General features: G+C 44.2%; 2 protein-coding genes and 1 non-coding gene across 11 annotated transcripts; all 3 read right to left on the bottom strand.

Annotated features, from left to right (window-relative positions):
* Positions 1-315: 315 nt before the first annotated feature.
* Positions 316-5,628, bottom strand: arhgef3l (Rho guanine nucleotide exchange factor (GEF) 3, like). 7 transcript variants are annotated; one of them, XM_085905678.1, is made up of 13 exons: positions 5,332-5,628; positions 5,120-5,171; positions 4,989-5,039; positions 3,880-3,945; positions 3,672-3,779; positions 3,442-3,600; positions 3,180-3,242; positions 2,823-2,919; positions 2,593-2,669; positions 2,224-2,481; positions 1,361-1,531; positions 941-1,133; positions 317-747 (listed from the first exon to the last, which is right to left on the bottom strand). In XM_085905678.1, exons 2-13 carry the CDS (start codon positions 5,150-5,152, stop codon positions 506-508), a joined length of 1,518 nt encoding a protein of 505 aa, XP_085761804.1. In that variant the 5' UTR covers positions 5,153-5,171; positions 5,332-5,628; the 3' UTR covers positions 317-505. The 7 variants fall into 7 exon arrangements, with proteins under 7 accessions (XP_085761795.1, XP_085761804.1, XP_085761813.1 ...); XM_085905687.1 differs by having other exon boundaries at positions 5,120-5,162; XM_085905705.1 differs by lacking the exon at positions 4,989-5,039.
* Positions 5,629-5,760: 132 nt separating this feature from the next.
* uba1 (ubiquitin-like modifier activating enzyme 1) lies at positions 5,761-17,512 on the bottom strand. 3 transcript variants are annotated; one of them, XM_085905650.1, is made up of 26 exons: positions 17,055-17,512; positions 14,354-14,470; positions 14,221-14,279; positions 13,980-14,148; positions 13,668-13,802; positions 13,462-13,568; positions 13,297-13,387; positions 13,065-13,197; positions 12,879-12,976; positions 12,575-12,721; positions 12,314-12,490; positions 12,122-12,229; positions 11,927-12,007; positions 11,497-11,649; positions 11,257-11,422; positions 10,977-11,173; positions 10,827-10,891; positions 8,819-9,014; positions 8,569-8,643; positions 8,289-8,478; positions 8,108-8,193; positions 7,935-8,027; positions 7,632-7,823; positions 7,277-7,378; positions 7,085-7,185; positions 5,761-6,751 (listed from the first exon to the last, which is right to left on the bottom strand). In XM_085905650.1, the coding sequence occupies exons 2-26, from the start codon at positions 14,468-14,470 to the stop codon at positions 6,616-6,618; spliced, it is 3,174 nt and encodes a 1,057-aa protein (XP_085761776.1). In that variant the 5' UTR covers positions 17,055-17,512; the 3' UTR covers positions 5,761-6,615. The 3 variants fall into 3 exon arrangements, with proteins under 3 accessions (XP_085761776.1, XP_085761785.1, XP_085761766.1); XM_085905659.1 differs by lacking the exon at positions 17,055-17,512 and adding an exon at positions 15,588-15,858; XM_085905640.1 differs by lacking the exon at positions 17,055-17,512 and adding an exon at positions 14,988-15,173.
* LOC147061411 (small nucleolar RNA U6-53/MBII-28) lies at positions 7,469-7,568 on the bottom strand. Its single transcript, XR_015068184.1, has one exon. It is a non-coding gene; the product is annotated as a small nucleolar RNA U6-53/MBII-28 (small nucleolar RNA).
* Positions 17,513-17,616: the final 104 nt, after the last annotated feature.

Genomic DNA, 17,616 nt, shown 5'->3' with positions numbered 1-17,616 from the left:
CCTGATCACTTGGCCGAGCTTATCTGCGAACAAAGAGCCCCGACCTAAGTGTTCCCATCACCTGCTGAGCTTTTAAAAATGCATAGAGGGGATGTGTCTACTATTTCACTGTGTGTGTGTGTGTGTGTGTGTGTGTGTGTGTGTGTGTGTGTGTATACGCTTGAAATGGAAGTCTACCTCTGTGTCGTGCCCCGTCACCGGTGTCAAAAGAAAGAAGCAGGAGAAGGGTGGGGGGGAAAGAAAGAAAGAAAGAGAGAGAGAGAGAGAGAGAGAGGATAATCAACTAATCTTTTCTCAGTCCGTGTTGTCGGCGACACCACATTTTCATCTTTGACAAACTTTTAGGTGCCTCTTTATTATCACAAAGATTCACACATGGTAAATGTTCATTCAGTAACATAGCTTCCAAAACTGTACAAAATAAAGTCTTTTAGTGGGGTTTTCCCAAAAGATTAATAAGCCTAACTGAGTACCCAAGAGACCACGCAACGACCGCCGATGTCATTCAACGTCCGGTGACGTCGGCCATGTCGGTGTCACAACTCAGGCTGAGGTCAGCGATGTGACACAGAGTGGGGTCAGAGTGGGGAGGCGGCACCACCGACTGGGCCTTCCTGTCTCGAGACTGGACCACAGCCTGGCGGAGGCACGTGACCCACTGTTGCTTACTGAAGGAGTCGTTGGCCTGTAGGCTGTAGGAGTGGGCCTTAGAGCTCCCCCTGCTGCTCACACGAAAACAGTTTTTCACTAGGAGGGGAGAGGAGGGGAAAGATAGTGGAATTAAAACATGTTAGAAAAAGACATGGATTTACATCAGGGGTGTGCGGCGGGCATCACATTGATTATGGTGCTTCAAACATTAGGTCAGAAAAATACCAGTTTACTGATCAGTAATTCACTGGCCAACTTCACATATTACTCAATCATTGCCATGCCTTACCTTTGTCATTGCCCCCCGTAAAGGCTCCTCTGAAGGAACCTCCTCCACACGTTTCTCCATCTGGGATTACCTCCAGGTTTAAGGAGGCATTGGGAAGAGGTTGTCTGTAGACTTGGAAGACATGACCTCCTTCCCGTTCCTCTCCCGGTCTGGTTAGCACCAGAGCCAACTCAAACAGGAATACATGCAGCCGCTGAGAACACACAACACAAACAACCCAGTTGATATTTTCACCGCCATTTTCAAAATATCCATAATCTCCTTTGTCAACGGGGTTGTGTGTACAATATTGGCAAAAGTTTTATGACATTAATTTTTTTCCAATATACTAGGCAAAAGAAAATCTACTGGAGGACATTCCAGCTGCATTTGTGTCACTCCTCCTTCAAGGAGTTGAAGAAGAAGCAAACAAGATGTTACCTGGCCCTTATTGTTCTTGAGCTCGCCATGGCAATACAGGAAACGTGACTGTTGGATCTCTAGAAGCCGCTGGCAGTCTTCAAAGTAGGTGAGTCCCCGCCGATAGAATTTGCACTCAGCCTCGCCCGTCTTTTTGTTCACCTCCGCCACAATTCTCTGGATCATTTCCAACTACAAGCACAAATGAAGAAAAAATATTATTTCATAAGAAGAACCGAAGAAACTGGGCTACTTCCTGGGAACTCTCACAATGTCTCTTTAATGTGTGTTATATTTGTATATATGATGTTACAGTTAGGAGGGTGCTGGTTTGATTCCACCTCCGGCCCTCCCTGTGTGGAGTTTGCATGTTCTCCCCGGTTTCCCCCCACATTCCAAAAACATGCTTGGTCGGCCGATTGAAGACTCTAAATTGTCCCTAGGTATGAGTGCGAGTGTGGATGGTTGTTCGTCTCTGTGTGCCCTGCGATTGGCTGGCAACCGGTTCAGGGTGTCCCCCGCCTACTGCCCGTCAACGGCTGGGATAGGCTCCAGCATGCCCACGACCCCCGTGGGGACAAAGCGGTTCAGAAAATGGATGGATGGATGTTATATATGATGTGTTATTTTTGTGGCTATTTTTCAATCCTGTGTGTTATTATTAGTAGTAGTAATTATTAATATTATAAATATCTGCAAGTGTCTAAAACTTCCCTCGGAAATCCCTATATCCCATCAGTTAACTTTTTTTTTTAACATTAATTGAAAATACTCTGCAACAACTTGCTATTTTCTATTTACACCAAGATGACAACTTTCCACACCATCCAGAAAACAACCATGCAGTGTCATACATTTTGTATAATGTCCTTATATTGACTCACTGCATCAGGCAATGTAAACTCATCGGGGTGCTCGGCAGGGGTGCACTTCTGAATCTCTTTCAGCAAAAGAGGGTATTTCACCAGACGGCTTCGAGGGAGATCAAGGAAGTTCCAAAGGTCCAGTTTCCTGCTAAACGAGGACTCCTGGCACAGACGCAAGAAGTGTTCCACCCGCTTCTTGTGCTTCTTTTGGTCCAGCAGGGCTTTGGCTTCCACCTGGTTGCAGCAGTATGTCACATAGGCCTCCAGGCAAGGAAACTGCTCAGTGCAAAGAGAAGAGGCCAGAAATTCAAGAGCAGAGCCGTGCTCGTGGCTTTGAGAGGCTACATGTGAAGAACACATGGGAGGGATCGTAGAAAATATACCGACCCAATTCATCAGAGTGGGAGCCACTTCGCCCACAGTTTTCTTCGACCCTTTCAAACGCTCCAAACGGCTCAGAAGATCTTGGAGCAAAAGTGTTACTCGTAGGATATTAAAACTACCTCTCAGTGATATGCAGAGCATTTCAACATAGCAGAAATGAATACTCCTCTGATCTGCAAAGCAGGAATTTTAAACGTACGGGCAGGCACCTATTTATTGTGAAGAGTGTTCACCTTCATGGAGTGGAATGAGAGAGTCCAGAGTGCCAAAAATCTGCTTGAGTTCACTCTCAGTCATGATGTCCAATTTCAGCATGGGCTCGTAGTACACCTGGTGGCAAGCACAGAATAACCGGTGCTTTTAACACATAAGATTTCAATTCACACAACAACAGATAATTGTGAACAAATGACTTTCTTTTTGATAAATGCTATTTAAGACAGAGAGGAAAAATGCACTACAAGCATAAATATAAATCCTACAAACATAGTGTATAATACTGACACTGCCATTTTTATTATATTTTTGTTGTTGTTATTATTATTATTAGTATTATAAACAGTATTAGAGAGTGTATTGTGGTTGTGTACCTTCTTCACTAGACTGAGGTCCTCAATGAGTTGTCGCTCCCCCTCTGTCAGTTCATAGATCACCTGCACAGGAGGCGAGGACACACATCACACACAACTTGCAAAACATGCGTGAGCCCTCGCAGCTGGCCGTTCAATAAAGGAAGTTGAGCTTGCTGCTCGAGCTCACATCCTCTTTCGCAATCCTTCACAGAGACATCAATAACACAACACGTACGTTCAGCTCTGTTTAGACCCACCGAGCTCGCTCGTCCCCTCTCACCTCTTGCCGTTTGATCTCCTTGCCAGTGAGGTTGTGACTTTCCACCGTGTCGCTCCAACATTGACTGTTGCGCCTCCGTGGAAACGACGAGCCCTTGGTGCGAGAGCGCAGGGGCAGCGTGGGCAAAGGCCGCGCTTCTGTACGAAAACTTATGGAGCGCTGCGAGAACAAGAGGAAGAAGTGCAATTATTCTACTGGACCGGTACACTGAGCGTGTTCAGCACTGTTACCGAAATGGACTGTCCGATTCGTTTGAGAGCAGGGGTCTTGGCCGGGGAAATAACCCCTGTTAAGCTGTTTGACTTGACCACCGGTTTGACCCGTTTGTTGCTTGGCTCCTGCAAGGGAAAAAACAAGAGTCCATGTTTGCCACGTGACAAAGCAGCGCTTCATCAGGGTGGCTTCGTAGTTCAACTTTTGCCAACATGGAAAATTTACCTCGGAGTCATTTATGTGCTCAGGCAACATTTCAAACTCCTCTTTCTGCACCTCTTCCTCCTCATCCTAGCAAAAGAGGAGAGATATCAAAAGTCTACAGTTCAAATGCCTGGTTTTGTGATATAAAAAAAGAGACCTCTAAATAAAATGTTTCAAAATCTTTTTTTCCCAGCCATTGTAACCTAAAACCGATGCAACTCAATACATTAAAGAATTTTAGTGTAAACAAGAGGGGATGTAAACATAACTGATGTGTTTGCACAAGTGTACACACACACACACACACACACACACACACACACACACACACACACACACACACACACACACACACACACACACACACACACACACACACACACACACACACAAGACAATTCAAATTCATCTCAGCACACACCTGCTACCAATTAAATTTCAGATGTTTAAGTAGGCTTTCCTGACATTTTTTCCCGAGCAGAATCCTGAATATTTTGCACAAACACTGACTGCCACTAAATTCATAATTCTTCCATCCCAGGAAAGGTATCAAAGGTCAAAGAACACAAGGTTGAACGTTTGTGTCATAATACCAAAAGGTATGGCTGGTACATTCATAATTCTAGTCCTTGTTATTTCAAGATATAAGCAGATAAGCAAACTTGTAAAATATTTTTACTTCCTCTCGTTTTTAAAAAAAATTGAGTTCTCCATATTAAAGGTCATATGAATGGCAGAAGTGTTTAAATCATTTACCTTTATCTTATTTTCTTAGATCACAAAAACCTTGTATTTGGTGTGCGTAGTCATATTATATCCACAGTAAACATGAAAAATAATAATGGCAAATTCCGTATAGTCATGGGAGCGTAGGAAAGCGGAACAAGAGATGCTGCGTGGCGTGGTCTTCTCATTTCCTGTGTGGCTCTTTCAAAGAGGAAGAGTGTTGCAACTGTGCCTGTGTAGTAAAATACAAGAGGGACGGCTTGCTTCTCTTGTAAATGCAGAAATTAGAGGTGGTTGTTGGCAGAGAAAGACAGATGATTCGCAAAATATGGACAAGGGAAAGTGTTAGCGCACGATCACCATGGTAAGGCAATTAAAAGAGGTGGGAGCTGGAGAAAACTCACTTCTGGGATTCGAATCACTGATTCATGGGTTGAATCTTGTTTTCGCTTTTTCTAAAATGAGACGTGTCAGTTTGATATTCATGTTTTAATGTCAGTTTGATCTTCATGGTTAATATGACACTGAGACTTACTCTAGCATGGTCACAGGTGGTTGTAGACTGCATTTCACCTTTTCTGTGTGACCTCAAAAAATTTGTTCCAATTAATTTTCATACAAAACAAACTAGTGCACATCCCAATAGTAAATGGATAAAATGGACAAAGTTTCACAGTGGGTTAATTTAACTGAAAAAAATATGTTATACCAAACTAACAGTTTTAGACATAAGCATGAAAGTCATACCAGGATGTACTCGTCTCTCAGCTCTCTTCCACTGCCACCGTCTGTCATTAAATCCTTGTCACAAATCCATTACATTCCCAAAAACACAAATGTAAAAAAAAAAAGTTAAAAAAAAAGCCAACTCGTTTTAGTAGTAGCACAAAGCTGCAGCGTTCGGCAGCTGTGCAAACTCCTTTCACCTCCCTTCCTTCGTTATCGCTCACTTAACCACATCCTTTTGAGGTTGTAGCTAAATGTATGCGCAAGGAGGCTAACTCCTTACCTACTTGAATCTGACATATTACTTGCAGCTGACAAACGGATGACTGAACTCAAGCTGCAATACTTTGTGAAGAGGAAGTGAGAGTCCATTTTGTAAAGGCTTGATTTAGTGCTAGTAATTACAAAATGGAGTAGTGCTCTTGGAAAGAAACAAAAAACTCACACAAGTGATGATTTGACATTTATTCACTATCAAGCTAAGTGCTCCCATATCAAGATACATGACCTTGCTTTTACACTGTAATGTCATTAAGAGTTTACACGGTAGAGAGAAGCGGTTATCATCTACAAGTTGTGTGAGCCCTAATTAGCCCAGAAAAATAAAACCAAAACCAGGACACGAAACAAAAAGAACTGATTCAATGTGCAAGAGTACTCAACACACTGCAACGAGTGCTAACTGAGGTGAGGTGTCATGAACACCCCCCAGGTGATCAATTCAACTTGACGGGGAAGGCAGGGGTCACCTTTGTGTGCTGGGGAGGCAATTGCAGCACAATCTTTTAGCCATCCCACAATCCAAAATTAGGCATCATTGTAGAATTAGGGGAAGTGGTGGTAGTGAAATGGAAAAATGTGATCATTTATTTATTTATGGAGGTTAGTGGTTGAGGTACTTCTATGCGACATGAAAAAAGGAAACAGTCATGTGACATGTAATGGAGTTCGAAGTAACAACGTCACTCAGGCTGCGACTGAGCCCCGAGGCTTTGCAAAGTATCAGGCCGGTTGGCATATGTACAGGTTTCCTGCCCCCGTGCGACCGCCGTGTCTCAAAGCACTGCGCACAGGTGAATCCCTCGTGCGCGCTATCAGCGAGTCAGCTCAATGGGGTTATGTACACAGAGGCACGGGTTCACACAAACCGCAGGCCTTGGAAACGAAAAAAAAAAATCATTTGTCCTATGTAGAAGACCTGAACCACCCTCGTCCCCTGCCCGCAAAATGACCTTAACCCCTCATAACAAACGCCATCTCCCTCCAGTAACCCCCATCCTCCCTCAGGTAGGTCCAATGTGGAGCTCAGCGAATTGTGTATCTGACGTAGGGCACTTCCACGTCTTCGTCCGACACGTCGTTGCAGCACAATTCGAAGACCAGTGCTTTGACGTGCTTGCCTAACTTCTTCTTTGACACCTTAGTCACAATCTCAGTCATCCTAGGGGACACAAATGAAAGGAACATTCTAGGACTTTAACGAGAAAAAGAGAAGAGTCACTTATTCTTACTAGCGAATTGATGCTAGGCGGTCGAGGAGGAGCACGACCGCCTCACCTTTGACTACCACCAGAAGCTGCAGGGCAAGCCGCAGTCACGAGATGAAGGTGCACGAAATGCTGAACTCGTACCCAGGTACTCAATTAGCTAACCATGTTTACTGTTAGCACACATGCAGGCCAGTCACTTATGTACAGTCAATAAAAATCCACTATGCACTGAACCACAATATATCCCCAACTCTTCTCTCCCTGACATGAGAGGTTGTACTCACGGCAGATCAAGTCTCTCTCTGAGTTTGGCAGCAGGCATGAAGAATGAGTAGAGCATGGACACTCCCTGAGAAAGCATGGTGATCTCCAACTTATGCTCATTCTTAAAAGTAAACAAACAACAACACACATTTATTTACAGCAGAGGATGTGGGAAAAACCAAGAGGGTTTCTTTAAGTAGCTGAAAGTGTACTTTGAAGTAGTCCAGAAACTGCCGCAGTGTCATCTCCTCTCCACCGGGCTGCAAACCCGTCACCTCAAAACGATCCCATAACGTCCACTCAATTTCATAGTACTGTAAAGGAAAAATAGGGAACAGTGAGTCATCAGGTTGGGCCTCGCAGCCGTTGTTAGGTGGGCAAGTTGTCTCCTCAGCACACACTGAAACCATCAGCGTGAGAAGTTCAGTCGAACGCACTTGCAACCACAGGTGAATTTCACCAGCCTGGTGCATCAGTATTAGCATGGCTGGATCATCATGGGAGCTAATCAACAGTTGGAGTTTTCAATGTGCATGTCAGAAGTAAAAACGCGTGGAGAGATCCTACCTTATGTCTGGGTGCGGCAATGGGGTCGGAGAAGCCAAAGAATGGCAGCGACAGATTCATGAACCCATTCTTAAATGACTCCAACTTTTTATGCCCTTGAACGATCTTGATGAGCTCGAGACACACCAGTCCCACCACGGCAGCTGTGGTTGTGGCAATGGCTGGGATGATCTTGCCAGCTATAAGTTTGCTCTGGATGACGTGACGGGGAGGAATAAGGACAACAGTACATTCAAAGATCACTCATAACATTCGCAGGTCAGGAAATTCAAAGATGATGATTCCAAAAACGCAAGTACCCACATTGTGTCTGTCGGTTGGGGGGATGTCGTAGTTCTCAGCTCTCAGGTTGGAGGCTGCGACTATAAAGTCCATGTGGAAGTTTGTGTCATCATCCTATGGATAAAGAGGTACAAATTATCATCTTGAAAGACCAACAGAAAGTCAACTGGAGAAAAAGGATGGCAGAACTCTACCTTTTCAAAGTCGATGGCGCAGAGTTTGAACTGAGAAGACTCGGGTGCAGGCAGCAATACCTTCAGTTCCTCTAGTCTGGAGTCATCTGTTTAAGCAAAAAGACATTTTATTTTGAGAAAAAGTAATAAAATAAATAAATAAAAATATTTGGGCTTCAGATTTTGAATCACGCCTGCTCACCAACTGATGAATTGCTATTCTGCAGCTCCTGATCCGAGATGTGGATTTTCACTCCCGAGCGTGGCGTGAATGTAGGCACCTTGACCTCTTGCGAGAGCTTGACCACAGTCGCACGATCTCTGCAGCTTTCTATGCCATACGTCTGGGCAAACAAATTGGCTGCGGCCATCACGTAGTCTATGTGCAGATCCTACGAGACAAAACAAACCTCCAGCTATTATGAACAGGACATGTTGCTTGAGCACAATGCAAGCTGAGGGGCTGACTAATGCATACTCACGTTGCTAGTAATGAATTCTAGGGGGTGAGGACACCTCTTTGGACCGGACCAGAAGGGGGCGCCTGAGCTAGTTAGCTGAAAGCCAGAAATGGAAATCACATGGATGTGAAGGAGCAAATTCACTTTAGACGTTTTATGTGGCCCCACTAGTCAGACAGTATTTTGATTAATTTTGAGTTTGTAGAATATGAATTCAACACAAGGTGAAAGGGGAAAAAATGTTTCCCCTAGATACAGTTAAATGGAATACCTGATCTGGGGGGAAGTTGTGCAATAGCTGGCGGATGTTGTTACTGTATTGACATTGCCAGTGGTTGCGTGCCCAGGCTACGCAATCGGCAAAATTGCGGGGGCAGTCTGTCACGAGACTCTTGTAAACGGCCTCCAGCAACTCGGCAGACTGACCTCCAGGAAGCTTCAGGGTGCGCTCCATGAACTTGGGATCACTGCAAGACAACCCAGTATGTATTTATTCTAAATCATGCTAATATTAATATTAGCAAAATCATACTCAAGTCTTATGTACCGTAATTTTCGGACTATAAGTCGCGTTTTTTTTTCATAGTTGGGGTGGGGGGGCGACTTATACTCAGGAGCGACTTATGTGTTTTTTTTTTTTCAAAAAAAATTTACTTGATCATTAACACATTACTTACTAGTACAGTTGATCACCTCGCATATTATTTTTAATACACTGGAAAAACGAATAAAGCAATTCACACTTTAAAGCACAATATTCAAGTTCATGAAACAAATAAACAAAACAAAAAAAACAACTGAAAAAAATTGTTATTTTCAAACTAAACTGAACGAGAGTGATTTAAATTTCACAATTGGCCGTGACGCAACAACTGGGAGGGGAAAGCGCTGTTTTTTTGAGTTTTTAAAAAGCACAGGGCTGGTGAAGAGAATTTAGTGTGATGTGTATATATATATATAAAAAAAAAAAAAAAAAAAAAAATAAAAAAAAAAAAAAAAAAAAAAAAAAAAAACAGTAGGGGCAGCAATGCAATTTAGGATGCAAGCTCTGCTTGTGATAGTCAGCATGGGAGCACACATCACGCCAGACATGCAAATCACGAGTCCGACGGCGCGCGTACGCGGCATTGTTTACACGATCGATGATTGATGTATTTTATGATTTGGAGTGACAGATGGTTTGGTAATATTGTTGCTATATGATAGTTATTTGAAATCTACTTTATATATCGTTATATGGGTCTGTGGAATATTTAGACATGCAAATCACGAGTCCGACGGCGCGCGTACGCGGCATTGTTTACGCGATCAATGATCGATGGATTTTATGATTTGGAGTGACAGATGGTTTGGTAATATTGTTGCTATATGATAGTTATTTGAAATATACTTTATATATCGTTATATGGGTCTGTGGAATAATTAGACATGCAAATCACGAGTCCGACGGCGCGCGTACGTGGCATTGTTTACACGATCGATGATCGATGTATTTTATGATTTGGAGTGACAGATGGTTTGGTAATATTGTTGCTATATGAGTTATTTGAAATATACTTTATATATCGTTATATGGGTCTGAGGAATAATTAGACATGCAAATCACGAGTCCGACGGCGCGCGTACGCGGCATTGTTTACACGATCAATGATCGATGGATTTTATGATTTGGAGTGACACAGATGGTTTGATAAATGTGTTATTTATGTAATAAATTTGAATGACTCTGAATGTTACGTTAGGCCCGTTCTCAGCCTCTCGTTTGTGTATGTCACGTTAGCATACCGTATCGTTTAGCCTGTTGTTGCTGGTTCGTGTCTGTTTTTGGTGTTGGATTTTGACAAATACATTTGCCCCAAAAGTGCGACTTATACTCCGGAGCGACATATATATGTTTTTTTTTCACGTTATTGTGCATTTTATGGGTGGTGCGACATACTCCGGAGCGACTAATAGTCCGAAAATTACGGTACGTGATTTGAGCTTCATTTTTGAAAAGAACTATGTGCTGATTGCTGCACTGACAAGATTTCAGGTTAAGTTGCATCTCATTGATTAGAACACAATTGCAATCGCATCTAAAAAATAAGCGAGATGATGATTTATCAAACGAGTACGTTCATTGCTGTGGAAAGTGTTCGTAATTTTAAAGGCCTCCTTGTTTAATTAATATACAAGCAAGCACTTTTGTAGAAGCTTGAAACAGAAAAGTCTGCTTGCAGCAGTAGACTAGGAGGAAAAATAAATTAACACAAGTGATGCCTGGGGAGTCGACTTACGAGAGATACTGCATGGCGTTCTCTGGTGGCTGCTTGAAAAGCCCCTCAAACTCATCACGGGCCCACTGCATAGAACAAGTGGAGAGCACACACCAATATTCCCCAAACTTTATTTTCCCTCAAGTGGAGCTATTGCACAAGTTTACTCACTTGCAGTGTGTGCTCAATGGCATTTGGGAAATTCTTGAGGGTACAGATGGGAATGGACTTCTCGGGTGGATCCTGGCTTGAGCTATATGACTCCGTAAGGAAGGGGATAACGACCTGGACATTTCCTTTGGTCCCCAGAGTACCGGACTCCAGTAAAGGTTTACGGTAGTACACGCACCTCCGATCCATATACAAGCCTGTGCAAAACAAAAACAAAAAAAACTCAAATGAAAGAGTGCGTGGCAGAGTGGAAGCCTGACAGACAAGCACGGTGACGTACGAGCATCGACGTTGTCCAGTGCGTTGGCTACACCGTCAAGGCTCTCAAAGAAGTCATCGTCGTAGACTCTCTCTGTGTCGGGCCCCACCCTGTTCTGGTGACCCGTGATCTTGATGGACGGGTTCATCTGTTTAACTGCCGCTGCAGCCGTGTCGCTTTTCATTTTCTGTTGACCGCACAAAGATGTGACCAACTCAATTGCTTGCAGTCTTGACAGCGTACAAAGAAGGTGACACCTACTGTGACATCTGATTGTCTGAAGAGGAACTGCCTGTTGAGGTTGGACTTCTCAATGGTGTCCATATCTGTCACAATGACTTCACCCTCGCCACCAGCCAGGCCAATCATGGCAAAGTTTTTTAAGAGCTCACAACCAATAGCACCAGCTCCAACCTGGAAGTCAGGTAAGAAAGAATTTGTCAGACCAAACAGCACAACTACATCAAGACAAGAAGTCAAAGCATTTAGGACAATCGTAATGTTACTTGACTGAGAATTGCAGAATCTATGTAAAAGTATCTACTGCAAATCAATTGAACATTGTTAAAATTAAATGTGAGGTGAGAAGTGCACATATTTTTATAGCAACATTGGCAATCACTAAAGTTGCCATTTTAATCTGCTTTTGATACAGAGCCATTAAAGCCAGTGGGAGGAGTCACAAACTCACCAGGAAGTAGCGCTGCTTTGCAAGCAAATCCTGCAGCTTGGTGCCAAATACTGCAATCTGCCCATCGTAGCGACTGTTTCTCTAGGGAAACAAATCATTTTAAAAAAACAAAAAACAAAAAAAAAAACCAACACTTCAGTGAGTGTTACACTACGGTCATGGTTCATATTTGTGAGGGATTTGAGAAACACCTACAGGGGCACATTCTTCCTCTGTCAGTACTACTCCTTCCTCTTCCGCCAGGCACTCCAATGCATCAAAGTACAACCACTGCATAACGGGCATAAATTTTCCCGTGCATGCCTGAAGCATAAAGCACATAGAAATCGATGAGAAAAGTGCAATTTACTTGCACTTCCTGTATAGTTCAAAAGCAGGCTAAGTGACCTTCATAACTTCCTGTGCAGCCAGACCGCCAATGAAGGCATTGACAGGAGCCAGGTCACCGGCAGACACGTAGCTCAACTTTTTGATGAGCGCCTCATCGAGTTGCTCCACTTTAGCCGATCCAGACTGAGTGGCGTTCAACTCCTTGGCCAACGTCAACATCTCTTCAGCATCAGCCTTAAAGGAAAAGCTGCAAAGTTAGTAGCGTACCCCGTAGGTTGTATTGCTGTGACTGAAACATTGCCCTAGTGACAAGATTACCTGGTTCCATGGTGCGGGCAGCCGATTGTTTTTCTTGTGGAAGGCGTGGATGGCCTGAAAGCCCACGTGCAATTGGCCGGGATGCTCAAACTTGCCAAAGTCTGTCATTATAAACGTTGGCTCAGCCATGGAGGGGGAAATGGATTTCTACAAGCACCAAGATCAATACAGGACTGTTATTTTACTTAGAAACTCACAGTTGGCCTCTATTCATTTCCTAGGTTAATTTTCCTTTCCCCCCCGAGGCAAATAATTTTCAAACGTCAAACTTCATTTTTGTACATTTATGACCAACTCAACTTACAAAAGTGAATTTCTTGGGCATCTTAACCTGGCTCACAATTCCTCCCCGAACATAATCTGTAAATCCTGCTGTGTCACAAATGCTGAAAGTGTAGGGACCTGGACAGAGATAGACCATGTCAATCAAGTCATGTTTATCTTAAGACCAACACGCAACATTGGTCGTAGGAACAGGAGTAGCACCAACCCAAAACTTTGATCTCGACCGGCAGGCAGCCGTTTAACTCAGTCATTCCCTGAACCTCTGAGAAGGTTACAAAGTCTCCGCTTTCAAAACCATGCCGGGCCTCATCCAAGCAAGTCACAACACCAGGATTGTCCTGGAGGGAATGTCGTTTTTGGTCCACATATAATTACCACCAAAGGTAATCCGAAAACAAAATAGCATTTGGTAATCAAAGCAGTTAAAAAGAACAAACCTTTGTGATCATGGAAATCATGGCGCTCAGTGGCTGTTCTCCATTGGTGTCATGCACAATCATCTCCTCACCAAAGTCACAAAATAGCTGGCTGCAAAAGGATCGCTCTGTCAGATAGCTTCAGACACAACATTAAAGTTAAACAGAGGATGTTTGTGATTTTACCCAAACAGGCCTCGAGTGTCTGCAACAATAATCTTGACGCCTTTGCGGTGGCAGAACTCTCCCACTTTCTGCTGCTCATCAAGCGTGGAGCAGGTCAGTACTACAACCTGGGTTGTTATAAAAAACAAAACAAAACACTTTTATGTACGATAACCCTCCATTTTGAGGTTTTTTTTTTTTTTTTTTTTTTGGTAAACGGCTTTTACCTGAAACTTAGTCAGAAAGTCTTCTGTGAGCGCACCCGTATATGCCGCAACGGGGACATAGTTGTTGAGTTCAGCCAGACGGGGCTGACTGACTTCTGCTCTGTTCCTCCCCAGATCAGCCTCTCGAATATAAAACTACATGCAAGCCCAAATAAATAAATAAGAAACGCCATCTGGCAGTCTCTTCTCGTTGAACACTGAATAATGGCAATATAAATTCAACCAAAATTCTCAGGCCTCAACTTGAAGTGTGGTAATTTAATCAGTTTAATTTTAAAAGTAAAAAAAAACACTCCATGCGCATCAGCTCACCTGAGAAGAAAGGTCTCTCCATTCTGCGACACCTTGGTCGTGCACGGTGACACTTCGAACTCCCCCAAGAATGACATTCTTGGCAATCTCCACGCCAAGACCTCGCATACCGGAGATGAGGACATTGGAGTTTTGCATGCGCTTCATCGCAGCATGGCCCAACACGTAACTGAAGAAGGGATAGGTTGGACAAATGTCACCATCAAGTACAGAGAATGAAAGTGAGCTCTTAAATACTTACAGTTGTCTGGAGTACAGGCCTTCGTCAATCTCAGCATCATTGCCATTCTTAGCCATGCCCTGCCCAGACATGAGATAGTGAACACTTTGAAATTATTTTTGACTTGCTATCACCAGTGGATGAGTGTGCTTACGTTGGCAGGGGTGTGGGACTGATCAGTTCTGACTGAGTTTGAGGATGAGCAGTGGGATCCCGTCTTCGTCTCTGTTCCTGACAAGCGACGTTTCTTGGACAGCGGCGAGTTGGACATCTGCGGAACACCGAAAATTTAATTTTGTCAATGCGGAATGAACCGCTAGGAATAACTTGGCAACTAAGTCACAGATGATGTAGGGAATTAAAATTGCATGGAATTGTGTTCATACTGGAGACATGACCAAACGACCGGATAGGAGCAGCTGTGCTGGCTTAGAGCCAACAGCAAATCTGTAGACAACACAGCGAAACTGGAAGAGCTATGAATAGCAGCAGCATTCATTGTCTCCCTTGTTTATGGTGCTCTAGTGTGTACCCCCCCCCCCCCCAAAAAAAAAACAAAAAAAAACCACTGAATCATGCAAACTTTCCATTGGAACTTGACAATGACTCGCAGGTGTAGCCATAAGAACGAACCTTCTACCTTAAACAAATCGAATAGACGCGTCTCTACGGACTAGTGCAGTTTGACGAGAGGGAAAAAAACGCCCCAGTACGTGAGGTGACAAACAGGCCGCAGCGTGTCAGAATCATCCACCGCCGTGTATCGACCGCCATCAGTGTCAGTTTACCTTGTACAGCAGTTTCTGAAACCCTCGAACGATCCGGAAAAGCAGCTGCCAATTGGCGTACAGGACAAAATTGACCGTTCGGTTGAGCATAACAGTGGATGTCGGCTGAAAACGAAAGTCTTCCCGGAAGGTTTACGACTACACGCTCCCTGACGCTGGCTCATTTGCGCGAGGCGATCAAAGCTAGCGAAGAAGCCACTTGAAGGGCTTTAATACAACGCCCCAGACAGCGCGTCAGGACTTCGTGGAGGCCGGCGAGAGGAGACCGGCTGCGTGCCACTAATCGGTTAAGTCTTTTGGCGAGCTAACGCGGTGGCAACATGAATAAGTTAAGAGGCAAAGCCCTACGCCATTAGCGCGACAGCTTGGGCCTATAGGCCTCGATCGGTCAGCTTGGCAGGCATCACAACTAATATATGAAAAACAAGCGCGGATCTTTGCCGAAGCTTCAGATCAGAACTCGACAAGCCGATTTGGATGATTGTTAAAAGGTAGACGACACAATACGAGTCAAACATGCGCAACCACACACCACCCGTTTACGCTAACTCGACTCTTAGCCGCTTCCACTTGCGCCCCATTGATTTTATTCTTCCTTACCAATAATCCTTCCCGGGGCCTTTCCAATGCGAACCCGCTGCCCTTCCGTTACGTTCAGATGTCAGCGGTCGGTAATATGGCGACGGACGGAAAGAAGAGGGAAAAGGAAAGGTAAAAAAAAAAAAAAAAGCTGGCCCCGATCTCGCTATACTGTCGAGTCACTGTGTGCTTGCAATGCGAGAGCTCGCCTATGCAATTGCTGCTTGCTTGCTGGCCGGCTGGCTTTACGACTGTAGACGGGAACAAAACCAAAATGGCAGCTGGGAGAAAGGGGCGGTAGAGGCGTGACGCGCTGCCCGAAATATTCCACAGGAAAGGTTGGCTTGGGCCACGCTGCTCACGCACGCAGATACGCCATTGGCTGCGCGCACTCACTCACCCCGCCCCCTCATGACACGGGCGCATGGAAATTTGCACTTACTGTACAGTGCAATCAACTGCAGCATCTGCTGGTCAAGCAAGGTACCCCTAAATGCTCAATATTTAGAAACGAGCAAAATAAAAGGAGACCGAGCCATTTAAAAACATCTTTGCTTCAGCAGATCACCTCACCGTGGACACCTATAAAACGCACAAGACTAATTTCATTGACTGTGTTACTAGACAGTCTGCATATTTAATCCGAGGACAAAAACTTGCAACGAGTTCAACCAAACAGGGCAAAACGAGTGTGACTGTGTAGCCACATACGAGTCTTAACGATGCTGAGCCTTCTGACTCATCGGCCAAATAGAGGTTCAGGGTAAGAAGCGTTCATATCTAAAGAAGAGTATTGGGGGAGGGGGTGCCTGCCTGCTGAATGACAAAGGCTCACGAACGTGTGGGCCGCACATTCTCGGGTACACATGTCGACGTGGGTCTCTCGTCTTTTCACCACAACATACTGAAAGTTTCGGAGCATGGCGTCGCCGTGTCAAAAAACAACAACCCCAAAACAATTAAATGTCACATCTCTCAGACTGCATAACTTGGCAAGCACCAGAAGATGCTCGGCATTCTGGAATCTATGGTCGGCAATGCCGATCGAGATTCGATTAACGTAACGTGCAATACAACGTTTACCTCGCAGTCCAAGCCATTTCGATTGCAGATTCTGGCCAACGTATCTTGATGCAAATGCCAATGAGCATATGCTTAACTATTAGCACATCTTAATATCTCTAGCAAAGTGTTTGCCCAGCCACATTGAAGATACCAAAGAATAAATAACTCCTGGGAACATCCAGATGCTAATTGAACACATTTGATCGTGATTATGCTGGAACGGAAAACTGAACAAGAGCAGCGTTCAACCAATAAACCGACTGCGTAGTTGTTAGCGTGTGTGCACCTAGCTAGCCTTGGAGCCATCTAGCCACCCAATGACTTTTCCTCATATCGTGCCGCTATCTTCGTTAGCTTGCTAACAGTAGCCATGTAGCTCGGGCTAGCATTGAAGAGAATCTTAAACAAGTGTGCACAACTTACCACATCCGATATTACTCTGCCTGGTCTGTAGTATTGAAAAAGAAATCGGCCTGTAGAGAAGAACACGTCCGAACGAACCGCGTGACAAAAGAATGGGGCTGCCGATGGCGGTGAGGAAAGTGTCACAGTGGCGGGCTCTGCGAGAGTTTTTCCGCTGAACTGCTGGCTGCCCGGCGCTTGCTTGCTGAAGCGATTCCCCCCCTCACTATTCCAGTAGAAAGCAAAGCAAAGCAAAGCAGCAACATGTGCACGTTACAGATGGAACCATGTTACCCTTTTAGAAGCTTCAATGAAATGCTTTTGTATCACTCATTAAAAGATTGAAATCAAATAGTCATCAAAATTCAATCAAAAAGATAATTTTGAATGGATCAAGTTGGATGCTTGTCGATTATTGCATCGTATTTGCATCGTTTACCGCCATGTATATTTGTCCCACACCCGTGCCCTCAAAAGGATGGTCTAATCCAAATTGCGCGCAATGCTTTTAGGGATTTGTAGGCTCGACGACGGCCTGTGTGATGGTGTTGGTCATTCAATCATTATATTTATATATTTTGAT

Source organism: Syngnathus leptorhynchus, chromosome 1, assembly GCF_054491065.1.
Source record: "Syngnathus leptorhynchus isolate UIUO chromosome 1, UIUO_Slep, whole genome shotgun sequence".
NCBI classification, from domain to species: Eukaryota; Metazoa; Chordata; class Actinopteri; order Syngnathiformes; family Syngnathidae; genus Syngnathus; species Syngnathus leptorhynchus.
Note: the sequence above shows the minus strand (reverse complement) of the source record. Positions and strands in the feature narration are given on the sequence as shown.

Coding starts and splice junctions, on each gene's coding strand:
- uba1 (XM_085905640.1), bottom strand. CDS start 15,077: ATGCTCAACCGAACGGTCAATTTTGTCCTGTACGCCAATTGGCAGCTG. Junction 13,198..13,296: donor TGATTTCCATGATCACAAAG/GTTTGTTCTTTT, acceptor CATTCCCTCCAG/GACAATCCTGGTGTTGTGAC. Junction 11,650..11,926: donor CAAAGCAGCGCTACTTCCTG/GTGAGTTTGTGA, acceptor CCTGACTTCCAG/GTTGGAGCTGGTGCTATTGG.
- arhgef3l (XM_085905669.1), bottom strand. CDS start 4,267: ATGAATTTGAATTGTCTTGTGTGTGTGTGTGTGTGTGTGTGTGTGTGT. Junction 2,670..2,822: donor TCTCATTCCACTCCATGAAG/GTGAACACTCTT, acceptor TTTTGCTCCAAG/ATCTTCTGAGCCGTTTGGAG. Junction 1,134..1,360: donor TCAAGAACAATAAGGGCCAG/GTAACATCTTGT, acceptor GTGTGTTCTCAG/CGGCTGCATGTATTCCTGTT.